The 21,041-nt window shown below is 42.7% G+C and overlaps 1 protein-coding gene across 1 annotated transcript in view; it reads right to left on the reverse strand.

The window, feature by feature from the left end:
* Positions 1-20,751, reverse strand: part of RSF1 (remodeling and spacing factor 1) — a 76,301-nt gene extending 55,550 nt beyond the window's left edge. The window contains exon 1 of the mRNA XM_054381939.1: positions 20,553-20,751. Coding sequence (XP_054237914.1) covers positions 20,553-20,751 — 199 coding nt within the window. The remainder of the gene's footprint in view (positions 1-20,552) is intronic.
* Between the last annotated feature and the right edge of the window lie 290 nt (positions 20,752-21,041).

Raw genomic sequence — 21,041 nt, forward strand, 5'->3', positions numbered from 1 at the left:
TGATGAGTATGACCATCCTCCCAAGTCATGTGCCCATTAAAGACAACAAACAGGGAAGGGGAAAAAAATGGATCTATTCTGCCTCCAGAGGGAATGAGAAGAGCAATTAAACATGTCAACAATGAAACTGAAAATCAAAACAGAAAGAACAAGACACCAAGTAGCAGTTTTACATCCTGTTCCTGGAAAAGAACTTGGCAAGCATTAAAAATAAACAAAGCATGCTCTGACATTGTTATCCCAGGAAAGCACTTTGGAATCTGGGTGCTCAGCAGCTAGATCATTTTCAAACATGTATCCAAGCACCTTTTCATCTCTTACCTGTACAAATACCTGCTAGAAGACTCTGCTTGCCTGGGCTGTGCTGAGCATGGGTCACTAACACTATTCCTCCACTTTAACATTCTAGTGTGAGGTGTCCCTGCCCATGACAGGGGGTTTGGAACTAGATGATCCTTGAGGTCCCTTCCAACCCTAACAATTCTATGCTTATTCAAGCAAAGTTAAGATTTTTAATCTTGCTCATTAACACCCTCACAACCAAGGATCCCAACACAGCACCTCTTTCACTGCCTCCTGCAGATAAATTGAGATCAGCATGGACAGTGCTTTGAAGTGAGACCAAAAAGTCTTTTCCACTCACAGGTTACCAACTGAACAGACCTTGCTATAAGAGTTGCTTACTGACTTCACTGCATTAGACCTTGCTACAAATAGGAAGTGACTATAAATATCAGCTCTAATTTTAGCTACGATATTTTATTCAAGTATTTAGAATTTACCATTTATAGGTCTGAACTGTTACTAGGCACCCTTCCCTCCTATTTTATTCTCCCCTCTTCCATGCCCACAAATCAACCAGATGATTGTGCTCTCTAATGCCCATGCTATCATCAATCACCTTCTCACTACACCTGAACCTGAGATTTAAAAAAAAAAAAAAAAAAAATCCTATGTATTGTGATCAGTGTAGCTCTTGAAGCTGGAGTTAAAGACCATGCTCAGCTAAACAAAACGCCTACACAGAAGTTCAGCTGTTTTCCAGCAAGCCTTTAGCAGTTACATGATGGTTTAATTTTTCATCAAAATGACAAGTCCTCTCTGTTTCCTTCTCTGGCTATTAAGTTCACAGCATCACAGAATGGTGGGGGTTGGCAGGGCCCTCTGGAGATCATCTAGTCAAACTGCCCTGCTAAAGTAGGGTCACCCAGACCAGATTACACAGGATCACATCCACGCAGACTCTAGATCTCTCCAGAGGAGACTTCACAGCCTCTCTGGGCAGCCTGTTCCAGTGCTCTAGCAAGCTCACAGAAATGTTTTTCCTTATATCTTAGTGGAAACTCCTGCATTCCATCTTGTGCCCATTGTGCCCTGTCCTCTGAAAAGAGTCTGGCTCCATCCTCCTGATCCCTGTCCTTTTGATATTGATAAGATCCCCCCCTTAGGCTGTCCTTTTGCAGGCTAAACATCCCCAAGTCTCTTAGCCTTTCCTCCTCACAGAGATGCACCTGGCCTCTCAGCATCTTTGTAGTCTACACTGGACTCTGTCCAGTAGTTTCCTGACTTGCTTCAACTGGGGAGTCCAGAACTGGCCCCAGTAGTCCAGATGTGGCCTCCCTAGGGCAGAGTACAGGGGAAGGAAAACCTCCCTCAACCTGCTGATCACAGTGTTCTTCATGCACCTCAGGAAACCACTGGCCTTCTTGGCCATAAGTGCACATTGCTGGCTCATGGTGAACTTCTTGTCCACCAAGACACTCAGGTCCTTCACCACAGGCCTGCTTGCCAGCAGGCCAATCTCTAACCTGTACTGGTACAGGGAGTTGGTCCTCCCTATGTTGCTAGTAATGCTGAGGACTTTGTAGCTAATATTAAATAAACAGCAAAAAGGTTAAACAAAAGGGGATTGGGACTAAATGACCTTTGGAGGTCTCTTCCAACCCAGACCATTCTGTGATGCTGTGAAAAGCAAGACTGGTGTTAGAATAAAGCATAGAGTTTAGGAAGAAAAGCATGCTGCACATGAGCAACAAAAATAAATGGAGGCAGAAAAGGAAAAAAGGAAAATTACTTGGAAAACAATGCAGGCAAAAATAGCACAACATCTATTTTAGAAAGTGGAAACAGCCCAGGAAAGGAAAGACGGCAAATAAAAGCCGATTTTACAGCCCCAAAAATGTACTGAATGAAAAATGGGCTCCAGTCCACCAACTCTGGACACATGAACAGCAAGAGAGAAAAACCAGACTGTGGCAGCAATTGGGAAACAAGCAAAGTGCACTGAAAAATAGGTACTGAAAACATTTGTAACTGTGGTATCGCCATTGTTCACAGCTAAATCACTTGCAGTGACCATGACTTGCATTTCAACTATGTAAAAATCAAGAGCACTTGACTTTGCTGATCCTTAATTCATGCAGAGGCAAGCACTTGACTCTCTGAAACTGCTGGCACCACAGCAGATAAATGCAAAGACACAACAGCACAACTATCTTTCATTTTGGCTAGGAAAAAAAAAAAAAAACCAAACCAGGAGAAAAGATCTCCTAAAATGACTCCAGGGTTCGCGTTCTTGCTGAGGCATCTCTGCCTCAAACATCACTGTAATAATTATCCAAGAGTTGAAAAATAGGAGCAGAAGATCTTCATTTCCCTCCTTCACACTCGACAACGAAAGAGTAGGTTTGACAAAGTTGAAAGGTAATAGTGAAGATTACACTTCAGAAGAGGACTCTGAAAGGTTTCACAGCTCCCCAGGTGCATCCCATGGCTGCTTGATACACTGGGTTAAGTCCACTTCAGAGACTTGTTGCTTTTTCCTGGAAGACAACCAGGGCAGAGCTGCAGTGGATGCCACCAGCATGCCCAGCTTGGACAGTGGGAGCCAGCCTTTGGAGCATGTTACAGAACACACTTGTCCACACCAAAGAGATGTAAGAATATGCAAGGTGCCCTGTTAGTCACCATAAAGCACAGCCAGAGCTAGAAGCATGTTGATCAGATGGGATTCCTCATCTCTACAACAGCAAATGCTCAAGAGGCACCTACTTCAGTAGGGGAGATGTTCCCAGATCCATACATTCATAGAATCGTTTGGGTTGGAAAGGACCTTAAAGATCATCTAGGACAAGAGGGGATGGTTTTCAGCTGAGGGTGAGTAGGTTTAGACTGGGTTGTAGGAAGAAGTTCTTCAGTACAAGGGTGACGTGACTCTGGAACAGGTTGCCCAGGGAGGCTGTGGATGCCCCCTCACTGGGTGTGTTCAAGGCCAGGTTGGATGAGGCCTTGAACAGCCAAGTCTAGTTGAGAGGCATTCCTGACCGTGGTGGGGAAGTTGGAGTAGGTCATTTCTGAGGTCCCTTCCAACCTAAACCATTCTAGGATACTCAGAAACATAACCCCTCACCAGAAAGATCAGTAGGGAAACTTTCAATTATGAGCTCAAAGCCAAAATTTCAACTATGAGTGCAAACTGTACCACTTCTGAAAGAATGTATGAGAATGGAAGTTAATGATTTTGGTATTATCCATAGACTGAAACTGACAAACAGTGAGGAACATTTTCAGAAGCATCTGGATCCTATTTTCAAAAGTCCTTTTAGTCCTTGAAGAGACAGAATGATGTTTGAAAACAGTGATGGGAGTTAAGAACAGCTGAGACCTTTCAGAAAGTGGAGTGGGGAGTACTGGCTGTATGAGTGTGGGGTGGAATACCTTTGTCTTTCCCTGTCACCCCCTCTCTGGGACCCAGGTTCTGACATGGTGGTGCTGGGAAAAATGGGTTGTGATAGGTATCTTGTTTGCTGCTACAGAGTGATAGTAATGCAGGGGTTGGAGATCTACTTAATTAAACCACATGAGCAACCTTTAGGATCTCCACTGCAGAGGAAAGCTGATCCCTGCTGCATCTGGCACGTCTAAGGTGGTAGCTGTGGGGCACAGCCTCCTTGCAGGCTCTAATTCACTCCTCTGGGATATGTTATTGTACTGAGATAATTGATCTTTCTTCCACCTCAAAATCCCATAAACCAGGGCAGATGATCAGTGTATAGTTTTGGCTGTGGCTCTGTTCCACTGGGCCATTCACAGCATTCCTTGTGTCCATCTTCCCTTGAAACTGATTGAGCATACCTGGACTTGAAGAGGCTTTTGTACTTGGAAGTGGAAATTTCCAGCATGGGAAGGAAGGCAGCATTGGTGTTGCTCCAAATTGTTCTCTGTGCCTTTCCTGGGACACTAGCTGGCTGAGCTCTCCCTGCCAGCATGTCCTGGTGGAAGCTGACAAGTCAGGTGGACAGAGCTTTGAGCAACCTGATCTAGACTCATAGAATCAACAAGGTTGGAAAAGACCTAAGAGATCATCAAGTCCAACCTATCACCCTAAACCTCATGACAACTAAATCATGGCTTCAAGTGCAACATCCAATCCTTTCTTGAACACCTCCAGGGACAGTGACTCCACCACCTCCCCGAGCAGCACATTCCAATGGCAGATCACTCTGTGAAGAACTTTCTCCTCACCTCCAGCCTAAACTTCCCCTGGTACAGCTTGAGACTGTGTCCTCTTGTTCTGGTGCTGGTTGCCTGGGAGAAGAGACCAAGCCCCACTGGTCTACAACCACCTTTCAGGTAGTAGTAGAGAGCAATAAGGTCCCCCTGAGCCTCCTCTTCTCCAGGCTAAACACCCCCAGCTCCCTCAGCCTCTCCTCACAGGGCTGTGTTCCAGACCTCTCACCAGCCTCATTGCCCTTCTCTGGACACATTCAAGTGTCTCAATATCCTTCTTAAATTGAAGAGCCCAGAACTGGACATCTAGAGGAAGATGTCCCTGCCCATGACAGGGGGGTGGGACTAGCTGAGCCTTAAAAAGGTCCCTTCCAACCCAAACTATTCCATGATATGAAGATTTACAACCAGATCTCAGTCTGGGCTGAGGCATTTGCTGGCCAGTACGCTAATGGAACTTCATGCTTACTGGGAAGGATGCAAGTAGAAGAAATTGAAATGGCAACATCTACCTTTATATCTCACACTAAGTAGTTACACAGCCATTTAAGAAACAGTAAAATTGAATTCAAGAGCTTTATTCCCTTTCAAAAAGTTCAAAATTGCAACTTGCACTCCTAGCATGGTGGCCAAGTCACAAGGCAACCAGCTAGGAAGGTAATGCAAGATTCAAAGATTGAAAGTAGAAGAAAGGAAAGTATGGTCTAATTCCTGTGAAAACGGAGCCTAAGTTTTAGTCCCTACTCCCAGCTCCACATTTTTTTAGATATTTTGCCATTAAAAACTAGGCAAGACCAGCAGCAGAGCAGTAAGAATAATCTAAACAAGTATAGATATTTGCATCTGAGCTAGGTCCACATAAAGCCATTTAAAACCCGTGGGGAGAAAGACACTTTTGGGAAGAGTCAGCTCATCCTGAAGTAAACATCAGAGCTCTGCTAAGCATATTTGGTGAGGTTAGTTCTGTTGCAGTGTCTGGTAAGTATTTCCAGAGAAAAACAATATATGTAAGGTCCTGGGAGAAGGTCTTGGGGGTACTGAGTGTTAGCAGTTACTGGGGTGTACATCTCATTCTTAAACCACTACCTAAACATGTTGCTTCCCATTAGACAATTACCATTGCAGATCCCACCACAGTTCATAAGGTTTACCCATGCACAGACATTTCTGGGAGACCAAAAAAAAAAAAAAAAAAAAAAAAAAAAAAAAAAAAAAAAAAAAAAAAAAAAAATCAGTCTCTAAGCATGGCAGCATTTAACTTCAAGTGAAAGAGCACATATCCTGATCTACAAAACTAACATATCCTCAGTGCAGTGAAAAAAACCAACATTAAGCATATGCAACTCTATGTTCATACATCAGTAGTTAAGAAGGTTTCAGCTTCATTTAGCTTTATTCACATCACAAATTTAACAGCTTCCTCCATTGTGTCCTATTAGAGGATAGGTTGAATGCAAGTTCTTTTTAGTTCATCACAGGAAATAAAGGTCACATTTAAATGCCTTTTAATTCCTTTGCTCAATTACTAGAAACACCACTTTGGTGTCAGTTTTGCTGGGTACCATCTGAGAATTTTCTTTAGCATTAACAGAAGAGAAGATGTCAATTATACTATAAAATCACTCTCTCCAACTTGATTAAAAGGCAATGGTAAAAAAATTCAGAGCAGGTTGAATAAAACTATAAATTAATAAATCACTTTAATAAACTAAGTTTTGAGGTTATCATTCCTTAGCTTTCATAGGGGGGAATAAAATAAAATAGAAAATAAAAATCACAACCAGAATGATTTATCCATTTTCCTATATCAGATGAGATCTGCTACAAAAATACTCCTGCCTTTTTTAAATAGCATTTATTTTCTCTAGTCACTGGTGATGCAACCTGCACTTCAAGTAAGTCTCACATATTCAGCAATTCATCATTTCATCTGTCATTTACACAACAGCTTTGCTGAACAATATCAACAGGTGAATGTTCCTTGGCACTCTCTCTGTAACTGTCAATTAACACAGACATCTCTTCTTGAAAACCCAGGCTTGCAAACTGAAGTCTCCCCATGGGAGAAAAAAAAATTCCTGGACCCTAAAGGAATGCAAGAACGTAACCATGCTACAAATGTACATTTTATACTCAGCAAAACATTCAGCACTGACCAACTTGTGTAGCAAAACCAAGCACTGCTCAGTAAGCATTTGGTATGTCACAAATAGCAGCATTATATGAGCATGAGTTTTCTCTAAGGATCAGCCTAAGCAAACTTTGAAGGTGAGGCCAACGCCACTCACTCTGCAATGCAGAACACGCTTGCCCGGAAGCTGGAAATAAGTAACTGCATGTTTGTTCTGCCCTAAGGTAGTATCTGTTCATTAATTTTTCAGCAACGCAAGTGAGAATGTGAAGTATTTTTTTAAAAAAACACCAGCTACCCAGGAAGAAACACAGCATATCTGAGAAACTTGGGCAGAACAGTCACAAGAGAGCAACAAAGACTTCTGTGAAAGGAGGCAGTCACACAGCTGGATGAAAGTCATTGTACAGATGAATTCCTGATCACAAACCACAACTTTTACAAGTTTAATCCAATTAGCACTGAATTTGAGGCTTCTTTTAAATGGTTTCACAGCTAGCAGAAACTTTTGCTCCGTTATTTCTTAAGAAACAATACATTAAGAAGCAAAACTATCCAAGACAGTTGCCTGGCAAGAGATAGTAGCACATAAAAACACGGCATGGATTTTGATCAATTTTCTTGAGCTTAAGTCTAAAATACTTATTTAGACCTGAAGAAAAAGCAAACCACTTATGTCCTCTTACAAGTTGCTAATTAAATCACATACAAAGTGAGGACTCAGAGAAGGATTCAGACATGAACTGAGGATTAGGATTTCTTGAAACACCCAATTCTTAAGTATAAAATTCTATGAGCAAACTCATGTCTTGACCTGCTAACACTACTAAAATACAGGCTGCCCAAGGGGGTTGCGGAGCCTCCCTCTCTGGAGATATTCAAAACCTGCCTGGATGTGTTCCTGTGTGATCTAGTACAGGTGATCCTGCTCTGGCAGGGAGGTTAGACTAGATGACCTTTTGAGGTCCCTTCCAGCCCCTAACTTCTGTAATTCTGCATTCTATCCCCTTAATATAATTCTTTTAATTGCAAGAAACTGTTATAACTCTGGGCCTGTTGCATCTTGGCAGGGGTAACCAAGACTTCAGGATCAAGTACCTGAATCTTCCCACTGAACTAGCTTCCCAAAAACACAACAGTGTTTGAAACACAGGAAACTTGTGGCATCAAAGTCCTACCCTGCCTGTACAACACAGAACAGGTAGAGAAGTGAACAAAACTTGGCAGTACAAAATGCGTTTGTGCATGAATCTGGAAAATAAAATGATGAGCCACAGTGTGGCTCCAGTGCAATCCAGCCCTTGGTTTGATGGTGACCACCATCTGCTGTTTCACAACACAGGTAACAAAATCCCCCAGCACACACATGAAAACTACCTGTCCCTGGGGCATCTTTAAATCCTCTTTCTAGTTAGAGCCTGGCTTAACTCGGAAGCAAGAAACTTGACATTCTTAGTTTTCCTTTTATATATTTTCACAACTCAATATTCATTAGTGTCTAAATCTTCGAGCTCTGACCTCAGTAATATCTTACAGCAATCAACTGTAATTATGGAACACGTGAAAGGAATTTAAATCTGATTCGCTTTTACATTTCATTAATTACCCCATTTTTTCTCTGCTTACAATATCAATGAACTCAAATCTCTAGGAATATTCTTTATATACTTATAAAAAGGTCCTCTGAACTTAACAGCACTCCTTTCTAAAAACTTTTTTCTTTTTTTTTTTAGCTGGAACTTTCCTACAGCTGTCCTTAGTCTACAGATCTATCTTCTTTCAAGACAGTGCTTCCACAGCTGAGCATTAAAATCAAGATGAAGGCAAACAAGCAATCAACAAGAGGTAGATATACATACCCCAGATAAAATACCCCCAAGTTTTACCTGTGATTCTTTGTTAATTTGTCAACTACAGCTCCGTGTTAATGTGGGTGCTTTCCTCTGACCTATCACCATACTACCTGCAATATTTTATTGAGCTAACTGCTGATTTTCAGTATTCTGGAATGTAATTGCCATGAACATCTTCCCTTCTGATGCACACTTCTAGATCCATTTCATTTGCAGTTTTGTGGCCTATTCACAGTACTATTTTATCCATAACAGTGCTTCCTTTTAGTCTGGATTGGCCATCTCTCACCTCAATCTTTCTGATAACAACTCACCTGCTTCCTGTTTTCTTGGCAAAAAAGATTAATTGTCCATGCCATTAAATAAAACAACCATAAAAAAAAAACCCGTGAAACACCACAACAGAAATTATTCTACTTTATTTACATCACAGTGACCAAAAAAACACATCTCTCTCTTTCTAACCAATTTCCTGTTGGTTAATCAATTTAAAATTTCCAGTGATGCTTTCCCTCTCACAGATAACCACTCTGGATGCTGACTCATGCTCAGTGGTTGACTCAGCTGGTGTGGTTGAGTGATGCATTCCTTGATGTTCCTTAAACCCTCTGCCAGGGATGAAGAGAAAATAAACTCACTCCTCAACTAGTCCCAGATTAAAATCAACAGCATGAACACAGACCACTGACAACATTAATCTACATCAACATGCTGGGCTTTAGAGAGCAATGGCTAAAAACATATTCCACAACTCACCTGATTCCTCCTGGCACAAAGAATAATGTCAAAGAAAGGGCTGGGCATGAGAGTTACTATTTTGGTCATAGCAGGTAATGTTGTTGTGGAATACAAATCAACCACTTTAACCAGTGACTTCAGGGGTCTATTCCAACCTCAATAATTCTGTAAACCTGTAAGGATAATTAGACACTAGAATGGACTACCCAGGGAGGTGGCAGAGTCACCATCCCTGGAGGTGTTTAAGGAAAGATTGGATGTGGCACTTTGACATCGTCTTGCCAATGCAGTGGTGTTAGGTCGTAGGACAGACTCGAGCTCAGAGGTCTGTTCCAGCCTCAATAATTCTGTGATTCTTTGAAAGCCTTGGTTTCTCTATACAAGTACATGCCAAGCATGATCCATCTATCCATGCTTCAGAAGAATGATCCACACTTTCAAAAGAAAACAGCAGAGATGTTTTTCTTTGGAGAATAATTAAGACAACTATCAGAACTCTCAAATTACAATTTCATAAAGTTTATCAAAACCAGCTGTAAAAGCTCCTTGCTTTTGATCCCCTAAATCTTTGTTAGGCTCTTTAATATGTGCTAGTCACTCTGCTTTCCACTTCTGTACCATGAGTTTTTGTGTTTTCATTAGTTGCATTTTCCTAAGCATTTCTGGAAAGTAACTAAGCCTGGCAGCCCAGCATGCTTTCACTTCTTTGCCATGTTCCAGTGCACCATTTCCTAACATGTCAGTTTTATCATACTCCAATCTTTATTGCCAGAGAGGCAGCGTACCTAGAACAAAGATACCACAAGTCACTCTAATAATGACACCTTACTCCAGAAGTTACTTAAGTTCTCAGTGATGTGCTTAGTTCAATCACTGTGTAGTAGCTGCTGATCTTAGACACTCATGCTTCCTAGATTTATTTTTCTTTTTACATAAGACACTTCTCTCACCACATCCTCTCTAGATCCACCTTGAACTTCCTACCTTCCTTCTTTCTACTGCCAGCTGTATGTACATTCTCCTCCGGGACTACATTGGGGTTAGGTTTCCACCCTTTAAACAACTTTTACTTGGCACCCCCTCACCCCCAACATTTAGCCCTTACACCTATCTTCACCACCCTACTCCTATCTATCAGACAAACACATATTCAGAGACCTCTACTAGCTTTGCAAGCATGCTCCATCTAGGATAGTCAGCAATTTTATTCCTTCACTTAGAACTTTTGGTCATCCTTCCTATGAAGATTAGGTATTCCTCAAGTTCCTCTGTTTCAGAATTGATTTTTCTTACCTGCTGCTAAATTTTCTTAACCTTCAAACAGATTGCTAATGTGTTATTTATGTCAGCTACTACTGGCTGCTACAGAATTTGTCTAAGCTTAAATATGCATTTCAAGGGATAGTTTTGCCACTTACTGGAAGTATCTGTTGCAAAGCTGAGCATTCACATGGCCTCTTTAGCCTAGTTTAAGCTAATTCCGTTTCAACTACCACCTCCAGGAAATACTGGGTTTCTTTGGGCTGAGTTTCCATCGTTGTTGCATCCTGCCATAGAATCATTTTGGTTGGAAGAGACCTATGATTGGAATCACAGAATCATTTAAGTTGGAAAAGGCTTCAAGATCAAGTCTAACTGTTAATCCAACACTGCCAAGTCCACCACATCTATACATCTTTTAATTACCTCCAGAGATGATGACCACTGCTTCCTTGGGAAGCCTGTTCCACATACCGACAATCCTTTTGGTGAAGAAACTTTTCCTCATGTCCAACATAAGCCTTCCCTGTCACATTATGCTGTTTCCTCTTGTCCTATCATTTGTTCCTTGGGAAAACGGAGTGACCCCCACCTTGCTGCAATCTCCTTTCAAGTGGTAGTAGAGATCAGTGAGATCTTCCCTCAGACTCCTTTTCCCCAGGCTAAACAACCCCAGTTCCCACAGCCACTCCTCACAAGAAGTGCTCTAGAAGAGTCATGCAGCTCTCCACCTTGAATGTTCCCTTGCAATGTATTATTGGTAACAAGAACACCACACTGCAGGCTCTGGCATCAAAATCAAATTTCCACACTTCTATCATGCACTAATTAATATGGCTTTTGTGAGCCACTGCAGTTTGTTCTCAGGAGGAAACCATTATAACCCTGGTAGTCATTAATACTAAAAGGCAATGAATGTGCCCAGGCTCTTGTGCTACTAGAAAGCAGTGGATAAGTTGCAAAGCAGACAGGGCAGTACTGGAGGGACACTGAGTGGAGTATGAAATCAAGTGATTACTTGCAAGTGATTACAAACTTAAACTACCAACTTCATTCAGCATGCTGCTGGTTGAGGACTTTGCCAACCAGAACTGATCATTAGGACAAAAAAATGGTACAGCCCTAGACAACCATTTGCTTAGAAAAGGGAATTTGCAAGGCTGGGACTGGTGAAGTACACCATTCTCCAAGTATCAATCAGACCTGTGAGTTCAAGGGTAAGCAGTTCTGTTCTCCAAGGTACTACAAGATCTAAATGATCATAATGGAAAGAAACTGAATGCTAAAGCACAGCTGCTGAAACACAGGAACCTTTAGAAATTGGCTTGCTCTCACTTGGAGAAATTGTTTGTTTTCCCCCAGACCATTGCAGACATCAACAGGGTCACAATTTCTACTGCAATTCTGAGAAATTCTCCACTGCTCCAGCTTTAAGTGCTTTGTTTGGCTCTTGGGAAGAGAAATAACCATACCAGGCTGATGGCAAACTGCATATCTGAGACAGTCAAATGCTAGAGTCTACCAAGAAACACTTGTTAATGCTAAAATGTTTGTTGAGCTTTGTAGAACAACCAAAGCAAAAGAGAGTTCATAGATTTGGGGAGAAAACCATAAACCTGGAGGACTGCAGCTGGACTGCTAAGTGTTGCATGATCCAGAGACATATTGATGTTACATTGGATACTGAGAGACAACTGGCTTTGAGGAAGCAGTGAGCACAAAGCCACAAGATTCTGCAGCAGGGTATTTATTCTTCAGCAGCACCTTTCTGCCAGGGCAGTCCTTCTGTAGGTCCTGCCCCCTCCATCTCCCACAAAAAAAAAAGTCTTTCTGTCCTCGTCTTCTGCCTCCAGTAGGCCAGTGTCACTGAGTCACAAAGCAGGTTCTCTTCCTCCCCCCAAATCTACCATGTTTCTGCCCGAGGGACGCAGTCTGTCAGCTACTGAAGAGCACACAAACACCACAGTTACTCCAATTTAATCATCGTATCAACAACACCATGATTTTTCCAGAAGTTCCCATGAAGTTCTCAGTTGAGCGCAGGCCATAAGCAAGCTAATCTAAATGTCATCATCCAGACGGGCTCAGGAATGTGCGCACCAGGCACTAACAGTTGAGCCAGAGGTATGTTCTTGTGGTCAAGATGACCGATGGTCTCCTGGAGCACATGAAGAAGAGTGTGGCCAACAGATTGAGGGAGGTTCTCTTCCCCCTCTACTTTGCCCTAGTAAGGCCACACCTAGAGTACTGGGTGCAGTTCTGGGCTCCTCAGTTTAAGAGAGACAGGAAACTACTAGAGAGAGTCCAACTGAGGCTACAAAGATGAAGAATGGACTGAAGCATCTCTCTGACAAAGAAAGGCAGAGACACCTGGGGCTGTTTAGCCTGGAGAAAAGAAGCCTGAGAGGAGATCATCTCAATATTTAAAGGGTGAGGATGAAGAAGATGGGGCCAGATTCTTTGCAGTGGTGCCCAGCGACAGGACAAGGGACAACAGCACAAGCCAGGACATGGGAAGTTCCATCTAAACATGAAGAAAAACTTCTTTCCTGTGAGGGTGCCAGAGCACTAGAGCAGCCTACCCAGAGAGGTTGAGGAGTGTCCTTCTCTGGAGAGATTCCAAACCCATTTGGATGCAATCCTGGACAACTTGCTCTAGGAAAGAAGGGTGGTTGGACTAGAAAATGTCAAGAGGTCACTTCCAACACCCACCCTTCTGTGATTCTACGACTGCACACACATACCTGGTACGTGGTCTTACACTACGAAGTATTAGCATGAAGTAACCTCAAACACAAAAAAAGTTGCATTCATAGTAGTAGAAGACTCAGTAGTCTCTGAGCTACAAACATGGATACAAGGAGAGTATTCTGAAAAACTCTACCAGCTTCTGCAGAATTTGCCCAGGGCCAAGGACAAGGTATAGCAACATGGATTTCTGGACAAAATGTAACTTGCAGTTTACATGTAATGGTATCACACACAACTCACTCTGATGTTCCTAAAATTCTCCAATACAAATACACCACATTCCAGCCCTTAGAACTTTTCAGCAAATGTCACTTCACACTGGCCACAAGGATTTCCAACAACAACTCCAGATCTTACACACTTGTCCTGAAAGAAGCCTTAATAATGTGACTTGGAAGTAATATCAGAAGTTTTTTCTTCAGTTCTGTACCATCCAAATTGAGACAAAGATGCCTCCCAAAAGCATACTGCCCTTCCTCAATGGAGGCACATGGTCTTACAGAACCTACATAATCCCTAGAAGAGTTGAACTTTGGGAAGGGGCCTTGAGTATCCTGTCACAGCTCATGGAAAGCAGCATTTCAAGTTTTTTTTTCCATTCCCAATGGCATTCTGTCACCTCTTTCAGATGGATAGTTACTGGAAACGGACTGAGCTGCTTGTCTCCCCAGAAGCACAGTGTTTTCCTGTCCTCTACAGAGGATCATGAGATGATGTGAAGCCCAGTTAAAACTGGCACTGCCAGCCTAAACACAAGATCACAGTCTGGTGAGCTGACATGGTAGCTCAATGCACATAAACTAACAAAAAAGAAACTGTTAAAACAAATCCATGTTCTATTATGAGACAATTAAGTTCAAAGCAAACTTAATTCACTTCTTAAATGAGTAACAGAAAAGCACATGTGGGTAAGACGTGCTGATCTTAAAGTCATATTGATCTAAAGTGACTGAAGTGTAGACAAGAGGAGTTTATTCTGCATTAGAGACTTATTTGCCATGAGGTCAGCACAAGAATGATTACCCTTGATAGTTCCTCAGAATTTAACCCTGTGACGCTCTTTGAGAATTTCAGCTCCAAGTGGCTGAAGTCTACTTCCGACAAATCAGTTCATTTGATGGCCAGAAATATTAGAGGTACAGAACTCTCCTCATACTGTGAAATGAAACAAGCACAGAAATATTAAATCATGTTCTGAAGTTTACTAGATACACTTTTGCTCTCCAGTAGTTTGTGGCTAATTGAAAAATACTGCATTTGACTAACAGGTGGTGGCTTAATGGCTTTGACATAAATGTTTTGATTCAGTCCCTAGGTGCAGCAGGACAGCAATGATCTACTTATATTCCACATGCACACAGATGAAGTTCAGCCTGCATTCAGGTCATAACCACCTGACTCAGAACAGCAGTTAAGTTTGTTACTCATAAAGGAAAGGGTGTGAAGAGAGATTAACTCTCAGAGCTGCAGAGCAGATGATAAGTGTTACCTCTGAGTAGCTGATACAGTGCTCTGGCAGAAGCACGCTTGCAGGATCGATTCAGCCACACACCTGGTATGTTTAATGCAGAAGATTTAGCACTATCTGTTGTGTGAATAAACTCCACTCCTCCAGTACTGCAGACACAACCAACCCTGGATGCCAGAACTTGTCATTTTCCATAAGACACCACATGAATTAATCTTTCTCCATTGAAACCAGTTAATACACCTCAAGTACAGTATCAATTATTAAAATTGAAGTAAAGCAGTGTTTGACAGTACTTTCATATCACTTTTTTGCCCCACTTTTAATACTAACCAAATTCCTGTGAATATTACACATTACTGCAACGTATCACGACTTTTCTTCAAACCCCCTAATTTCTGATCAAAACTACACAAGTATGCTTGATATCAAACATTAAAGTACAAAAAAAAAAAAAAAATCAGAGAATGGTTTGGGTTGGAAGGGACCTTAAAGACCATCTAGTTCCAACTCCATTGCCATCACATTAACAGAATACTCTACCCTCTTTGGCAGGAAAAGACCTAATCTTGAGCTTGAAACCCTGTCAAGTTCTTCGTCCTTAGACATGGTTGGCCTTTGTTTGCAATAATTAACAGCTACAAAGCTTCAGGTTTATTTCTCCCATACAAATATTCAACAGCAGTTTAAGTCAATGTTCATTTCTTCAGAGACTGGTAAGAACCCGTAAGCTTAATGCTGCAAATCTTTCCAGAAGTATTGGAATGACAGCAAAAAAACTTGACAACCCACTGAAACAAATTACTGCAGCATTCAAATTCATTTGAAAAAGATGTTAGGTGTCTGAAAGATTTAAACTACAGCAGCTCACAAAATAGAACTTACTGCTTTGAAACATGGTACCTCCAAAGTCCCTCTCTCGATTTTTTTTTTCACTTCTATCAGTTCATTTTTTTTTCCCAGTAGTATCAGGTATTCTCTACTGAAAAAAAAAAATTAAAGAAACTACAAATGGCTTGTACAGATCCTCCACAAGCTACCTGCCTCTAATCTCGGTTCTCATTTTAAAGACAGAAAAGGGGAAGGGGAGAAAACATTTATAAAAATGGACCTACCACCAAGCACTGGCATTGCAGTATGTCCTTTTTTGCTTAAACCTGAGTCAACACTTGCAGAGTGCTTTTATCATCAAACTCCAAACAAATGAATACATGATGAACGTGTTGCAAGTGACAAACTTTTAGGCTGGGCCATCTGCTTGGGTGATTGTCAAGAGTTAAAGGAGGTGAAAAAGTGTGAGCTGTGGAGAGGATACAGAAGAGTACCTTGTGGTAAATCTACGCACCAAAACACACTTGATGTTTTCTGTGCCACCTTTAGCACCATCATTAGCAGCAAGACTTTGATGCAAATTTGCTTTTGCTGAAAGAACGTTCAAAACATGCACACTTTGTACCATTTCAATCAAGGACACATCAAACCCCACAGTTCTAAGAAAGATGCCAAAAACTAAGGAGCTAAGACAGCCCAGCACACTTCAGAAGATGCCATTCACCTCTGGAGAGGTTCCCCTATGCATACACTGGAGAACCTGGCAAACCAGCAAGTGTTTTAGATAGTCACATGCAAAATTAGATTTCCATTATGCAAGCTATCATTCCACTAATATTTTCATTCACAAGAGACCAAGTGCTTAACTAACATTTATACCAATTCTTAAGCTATTTACCAACACAAGAGAGGTGCTGATTTGGTATCATGGTTTCTTAAACACAGCCCTAAATACATAGTTCTTACTCCCCTTTATTACATATTTAAAATTGCAACTGCTCTTCTGTTGGAAGTAAAACTCTTAGTGGAAAAAGACAGTGTATGTTTGTGAGGAGAAGAAGAAGAGGCATTGGTTTCCTGGGATGATTTGTTCCAGGTTGCAATTTTGCATTCAGAAGCAAGCAGAGGCAGAAGAGAGACAGCACTACAGGGTAGGATGGTCTGTACTGTGACCTTAGTTTTGCATCCAAACCTACAATAACACAGGGATAATGACACCACCCAGCACTCAGAAGTTCCAGTTAAAATTATATATTGAGATGCTTTTAATAAATCCTACAAGAAACAATTTACTTGTTGAGGCCTATCAACTAGTACATTTTACGAGTCAACACTGGCACCATCTTGACAGACACTCAACTTCTTTCTAAAGAAGTTTAAGCCTGTCATAATGGCATCTCAAGTCACATCGTTGTACAGAAAGCAAGGAAAACCATTCATAAATGGAAGAAAATTGTTAAAAAAAATAAATCACCAGATAAGCACAGGTCTCATTACTTTAAACAGTTACAACTTTAAAATGAACCACTGGCTGGAAAGGTTAAGCTATTTTATGGTATGCAGCCTTCATAAGCCACAAGTTATTTCCACAGCTACCAGTTTATCCCACCCTTCAACAGCTACTGGTGAAATCAATACCACACATTCTTATTTTCCTACTCAAGCATGATTTTTATTCCAAAGAACATTTTTAATTGGATTGTGCATTTTAAGACAAGACTATACCTGTGTACATAAAGTTAAAACATTTAACCTGCTATTGATAGAGGTTAATTTGCTACCTAAACTAGTTAAGCTACTACTTGAGCACTGCTGTCAATATATCTCTTGAAATCCAGAGGTAGCACAGGTAACATGGCAAAGTTCAAGAACTCTCTGAGTATTAACAAAGATCTAAAATCCCTCCAAGAAATATGTGATAGCTTCCTAGCTGTCAACATGTGCTCAGCATCCCTGCAGCATCCCTTCCTGTAAGGAAAGGCTATACCTTGTTTCCATAACAATGAACAGGCTCTTTGTTCTAATTATTAACAGGAAAAAAAAAACATGACTGTTATACAACTACTGAACAACATTCAAACTGGAGCTCCTACTTCTCCTTGAGGCTCCTAATATAAATCACTTCTAGTGGCACCTTCCAAGAGTAACTCTTCAGATAAGGCAATATTGACCACATTTGAAAAACAAAACAAAACCCAAACAAAAACAAACAAAAAAAAGCCCACATCAAAACCACTTTTGAAACTACTGAGCAGTCTCAAAACAGTCTTCAAGGTAATCAACAAAACCCCCAAACTATTGATTCTCCTCCTTGACTGTAAAACGAATACATAGGGCAGTTCCAAATAGCTGTTACTTGGCAGCTGAAATTGAAAACTTAGAGCAGACTCTTAAGTAATTCAGAATAAAACACACCGATGTTTTGTAGGTATTTGCTTAGATTTTGTTATATATTACTGTCAGTGCACATCCACCATCAAGCAACGCTGCTATCAAAAGTGAAACTAACTATAAATCACTGAAATCAAAATCCCTTTTGCTATCCAAGGAAAGTTACACACAGTTGGTAAATAACAGAAGTTGAGGAGAAAAAAAAAATAGAAGGACCAATTCAGTTTTCAATCAATGTTTAGCAACTCTATAACTTGTATCCTTTAAAGCACCACTTTAGAGACTAACTGAAGTAAAAATCACATAGAGAAATCTAGTTACTGCAAGCTTTATCCAAAAGCATAAAACATACCAGGGAACAGCTACTGGCACCACAAACCAAGCCCAATGAGTTGGTTGTATCAAAGAAAAAGAAAACCCTTGTCATGCAAGTTATCACACAAAGCATCAAAAATCACCCAAGTTTCTTCTTCACATCTCCACAGCTTCTTAGAGATGAGAAAATGCAAATATATTAAATACACCAGACACAAGCAAAACATTCAGAGATTAAAACTCCTTCCATTTGGGGAGACTGTTCTAAATCAGGATGAATAATCTATACCTTGCCATACACAGAGGGCAAAACAGGGACAAGTTTAAAAATTTGGAAAGAATCAAGTTAACCCATAATGCAAAAATCCAAGACATTTGAAAGCTTGTAAGAAAAGGGTCATGCATTAATTGTTGTCCTATTGATAAACCAGTCCCCATGATGCAATTAAAGTCATCAGGATTATTTCTTTTTTCACTCAAATGCATTTACAGGTCACTATGTCAACCTTTTAATTTACCCTGCAGCACCCACTTCTATTGTGTCACACTGCAACACTACTAGTTTTCTTTACAGACAGCATTTTAAAAGGAATATTTTCCTTAAAAATTCAAAATTTTAAGTGTGTTGGTGGTTTTTAGGGAAAAGTTTTGTGACAGTTTAACAAAACAATGGTATTTCTAATTAGTCCTTTATATGACATAAGGAGCACAGGAGTGCTGGGGAACTGCATATAAATACCTCTTTTCCAGGAAGTTAACCCTGTTTTTCGAAGTCAGCAGATCTCACCTGCCTTTCCTATTTATTAAATGGCAGACAACACTAGAAGACAGAACATTAATCTTATTTCATTATAATCCAGCAGCGGCTGCTGTGAACTCACTGACAGGACATCTGCACTTTGCAAAAAGCAACTTCCTTTATATAAGGAAACACCTACACACCGATTCAATTAAAAAAAACAACCAAACAAAAAAAACCCAACAACATCAACAAAAAACCCAGCCCCAGACAAAGCAGATTTGGTGGGGAATGAGGTGAGAGTGAGTGCGTTCTGGGGATAAAAGCAGGGGTTGTTAAGACCAAATGCAGCCCTGAGCTGGGCTGCTCCAGCAGCAGGAAGTTTCTATGGGGCCTTGCCGAGCATGCGCCGTGAGCTCCACGGTCTCCCTATGTGGCAAGAGTGCAGAGGCAACAACCAAACCAATAACACGGACAAGAGACCGAGAGCAACAAGCACCTTCCCCTCTCTATTCCTATCGCCGCCTCCACACAGCCCTCCCCGGCCTGCTCTCTTGGCCTGGGCCCTCCCACATCCATTGCACGGAGCAGGAATTAGAGTCTGGCAACCAAATCTGCTACTGGATTGAGAGCAGAGGAGAGGAGGAGCGCCTTGAAAGAAAACAGTGGAGTCCATAACCCATCCCTCCACCTCCAACAGCTCAGGTGGCGGGCGGGGGGGGAAGGACCAAGCAGTAAGCTTATCCCCCCCTCCCCTCAACTACAAGAGGCGACGAGGGGGAGGAGAAGGGAGGGATGGAGATAGCACACAATGGCTGGCTGTGTTTGTGGGGAGGAGATGGCCTACAAGAGCAGCCGTGGCTATGAGCTTCTCTGTGCCTAGCCGCCCCCCCCCCCCCCGCCATTCCTCACCTCATATACATAGAGAGGAAAGGAGAGAGTGAAACAGGATCAGAACACTGCCATATGCGTGCGTGTGTCATTCCTGTTTCAGGTGAGAAGTAAAAATGGACACAAGGCGGGAGGAGGGAGGGGAGGGAGAAGCGACCCCCCAAGCTGGAGGGAGGGGAGTGCATAGAAAAGACCCGCTGCCAGTGCCAAGCTAAACAAAAATAGTTATTTCGGCTTATGCTCCATTCTCCAGGAGGACAGAGCTCAGGGACAAACCCAGGGTAAAGGAGAGGCGGGGGCAAGTGTGTAGCGGGGGTGGGGGTGTATCAGCCGGCAGCAAGACGGGGGAGGAACGGGTAGGCCCCCTAACCTCCTTCTCGTTCTCCACTGGGGGAGGCAGCGCACACACACATACACAAACAGCTGCTCCCCCCTAAAAAAAGAAGGGCCGTGCTGAGGGGGCAAAGGACTCCCCTCCCCCTGGAGAGCCGCTCCGGGAATCCCAGGCCCCTCCCCTCCCTCAAAGCGCTCCACCCCCGGGGCCGGGAGGAGGCGGGGGGGGAATAGCCCCGGCCCCCCCTTCCACCCCCCCGCACCGCAGCCCCCCTCAGCCGGCCATTTGGGGAAAAAGGGAATGTGTGTACGGGAAGGGGGGGAGGTATGCGGGCCGCTCACCCTGGTCTCCAGGCTCTTGGGGCGGCTGCAGGACGCGCTCCAGCTCGGGGAAGGGCAGCTCGGGCAGGTCCAGCAAGGCCCCGTAACGCTCGAGAAAGGAGCAGACGACGGCGAAGTTAGGCCACGAGCCCGGGCAGCACGGGCCTGCCGGAGAAGGAGGAGGCGGAGATGCAGCCGAAGGAGCTGCCGCCGCCGCCATCTTGGACCTGAGGATGGAGAAGGAGCTGGGGAGGGGGCGGGAGGGGGGGCAGTAAAAGAGAAGGGAGGGGGCGCTGCCGAGCCGCGCCGCCACTATCCCACAATGCAACAGCAGGACGGGGAGGGAGGAGGCGGTGGCTAGAGCGGCGCTGAGCAACACCCCCCGCCTCGTGCGGCCTGGGGAATGAAAACAAGGCTGGAGCGACGCTTGGGCGGGGTGAGGATAGAGAGGCGGTGTGACCAATCGCAACGGGAGGAGGGCGGGTCCGGCAGGCAGTGATGGCCAATGAG

Source organism: Indicator indicator, chromosome 1 (assembly GCF_027791375.1).
Source record: "Indicator indicator isolate 239-I01 chromosome 1, UM_Iind_1.1, whole genome shotgun sequence".
Taxonomy (NCBI): domain Eukaryota; kingdom Metazoa; phylum Chordata; class Aves; order Piciformes; family Indicatoridae; genus Indicator; species Indicator indicator.